General features: G+C 37.4%; 1 protein-coding gene across 1 annotated transcript in view; it reads left to right on the top strand.

The window, feature by feature from the left end:
* Nucleotides 1-1,865: 1,865 nt before the first annotated feature.
* Nucleotides 1,866-2,346, top strand: part of LOC119420350 (cilia- and flagella-associated protein 46) — a 51,956-nt gene continuing 51,475 nt past the window's right edge. Inside the window, exons 1-2 of the mRNA XM_037687770.1 lie at nt 1,866-1,914; nt 1,984-2,087. Of these exons, the coding sequence (XP_037543698.1) occupies nt 1,866-1,914; nt 1,984-2,087 (153 nt within the window). The remainder of the gene's footprint in view (nt 1,915-1,983; nt 2,088-2,346) is intronic.

The following is a 2,346-nucleotide window of genomic DNA, read 5'->3' as shown; positions in this document are numbered from 1 at the left end:
GGTCTGAAAGGTGAAGTACCAAATGTAACTAAAGGAAATGAAAGGCTGGCCCAAATGAGCAAACAGCTAGCTCGTAGCTAAAAGAAGCAAAAAGCTGAAATCTAGAAGTAGCAGGATGTCAGCTATAAATCTGAAGATTAAAAGAGCTGCAGCAGATTTTTAACAATCCTTCTACAGGAACTGATTTTAATGTCTTTTAAATGGTGAAAATATTTATAAATACAGTTAAAGATTTTGAAAAGTATAAAAGTTATTGCAGCGCCCATCAGCTGAACGAGCTGAAGGTTTTGAAACATAAACAGTTAACGAAGTCCGAGGTGACGAGACTGAAAAACAAAAAGTACGGAACAATCAAAAAAAGTTTGTAGGCTCAATCATCCATAGTTAACAACAAAAAGGTTCAATCATGTCATCTGGACCTGTTTCTTTAAGGGATAAACATTTCATCTTCCATCCAGAGGACTTCATCAGTCCATGGCCTGCCAACCAGATGTGTTAGGTAGCCTTCACTGCTGCGTTTCAAGTCAACCTCCTGTTGGAATCTCAGAAACTTTTAACACATGCAAAAGGACCCATCTGTCCAAAACAGTCATCATGAACAACAATCAAAGGTTTGAGGCCACATGGACCACTTGCTTTGCAACTCTCTCTTTATAGGGCTCTGGTATGAACCATAGACATGAAACATGAACCAGGAGGAGCTTTTCTTCTTGGTTTTAATAAATCCATGTGCAGTAAGTGCAACAAAATTATAGGAGTCAGCTTGTATTTCAAATTAGACATTAACTGCAACGTTTTAAATGAATTTGCAATAAAACTAAAGTTAATAGTAAAATTGTTGATAACATCCCTTAGCAAAAAGTAGTTTATTTAAGTGTACTACAAGTATACTTATTTTACACTAAAAATGAGGAAGTGTACTTGAAGTTTACTTTTTATAAACTTTATTTAATTAATATACTTAAAAATAGTATAAAAATGTCCCAATTTAGTCCAAACAAGTATTAAATCAGTATACTTCTATTACACTACAAGTATGGTGTGTAGTATACTTGATATACTTATACTTAACTTAAAGTACACTTGCAAAAATAAACTTCAAATGTACTATTTTTTAAGGGAATTGCAACTATTAAATTTGAGACAAAACACTTCTTGTCCGGTGCACTAAACTGGTGTTCCAAATATTTTTGTCTCAGTCGAGTACCCGTAGTTCCACTCGTTCCTTGGTTGCTTAGTTACAATCTCTGCGTGAACAGTTAGAAATAAACTTTGTTGTTTATTAAATAAATTAAACTAGCGACAAGTAGCTGCATCACGATAATCAGTAATGTTTCTGTGCTAGAGCTGCGTTCCGAACATTTTTGTCTCACTCGGGTACCCGTAGCAGATCCGCTGCTTGTTCCCTGGTCGCTTAGTAACATTTACCAGTTACATCAAACGATTAAAAATTGTTTTTTTTTTTTATTATTAAAGAAACAAAAGTTAAGTGTTTGAATAAGGACCAAACAAACGAGGGCTTGAATTATTTTCTTCTCCATTATTTGTAACAAGATGATCAGTAATGCTAAATTAAAGACGCGTTCTAACTTTTTGTCTCATTTGGAGCCCCGTAGTTTCACCCGTTCTTCGGTTGCCTAGCAACGCTTCTCCAAACGGCAGCAGCGTGAAGATTGGTTTGAAGTTTAACAAATAAAATAAAGGTCAGACGAATTATTTCAACTGTTACCAAGATACTGTGAGGACGTGTTGATGATAAAAACAACTTTGCATTTCAAGCAGAAACCGGAAGCTTCTTCAAAGTTTAGAAGCAGTTTGTCCGAACTGCACGAGCTAACTTCAACAGGTGTAGCCGGCGGGACAGGATGGAGCTGGATGTCCGTCAGTGTTTATCCAAGGCTAAGGAGAACCGAGGTTTGTCGTGGGCTTTGTGCACACACGAAGCTGCGGGGAGGTGTCGTGCTAACTGAGTTCTCTCGGCAGACTGCGGAGCTCTGGAGGCCGCCTTCAGTCTGCTAGGAGGCCGCAGGCAGCGTGGAGCCTCCCCCCCGGAGCTGGTGCTCACCTGCGCCGAGACAGCTCAACAGGTGAGGCTCTGCCTCCTGCTGGACTTCAACCGCGAGCTTCAATTCAGTTCAATATTTAAAAAAGCATCAGTTCAATATTTAAAAAGGCATCAGTTCAATATTTAAAAAGGCATCAGTTCAATATTTTAAAAGGCATCAGTTTAATATTTAAAAAGGCATCAGTTTAATATTTAAAAAGCATCAGTTTAATATTTAAAAAGGCATCAGTTTATTATTTAAAAAGGCATCAGTTCAATATTTAAAAAGGCATCAGTTCAAT

This window comes from Nematolebias whitei, chromosome 1, assembly GCF_014905685.2.
Source record: "Nematolebias whitei isolate Nwh7 chromosome 1, NemWhi1, whole genome shotgun sequence".
Lineage (NCBI taxonomy): Eukaryota > Metazoa > Chordata > Actinopteri > Cyprinodontiformes > Rivulidae > Nematolebias > Nematolebias whitei.
The sequence above is the reverse complement of the archived record's forward strand: the minus strand, read 5'-3'. Positions and strand labels throughout refer to the sequence as shown.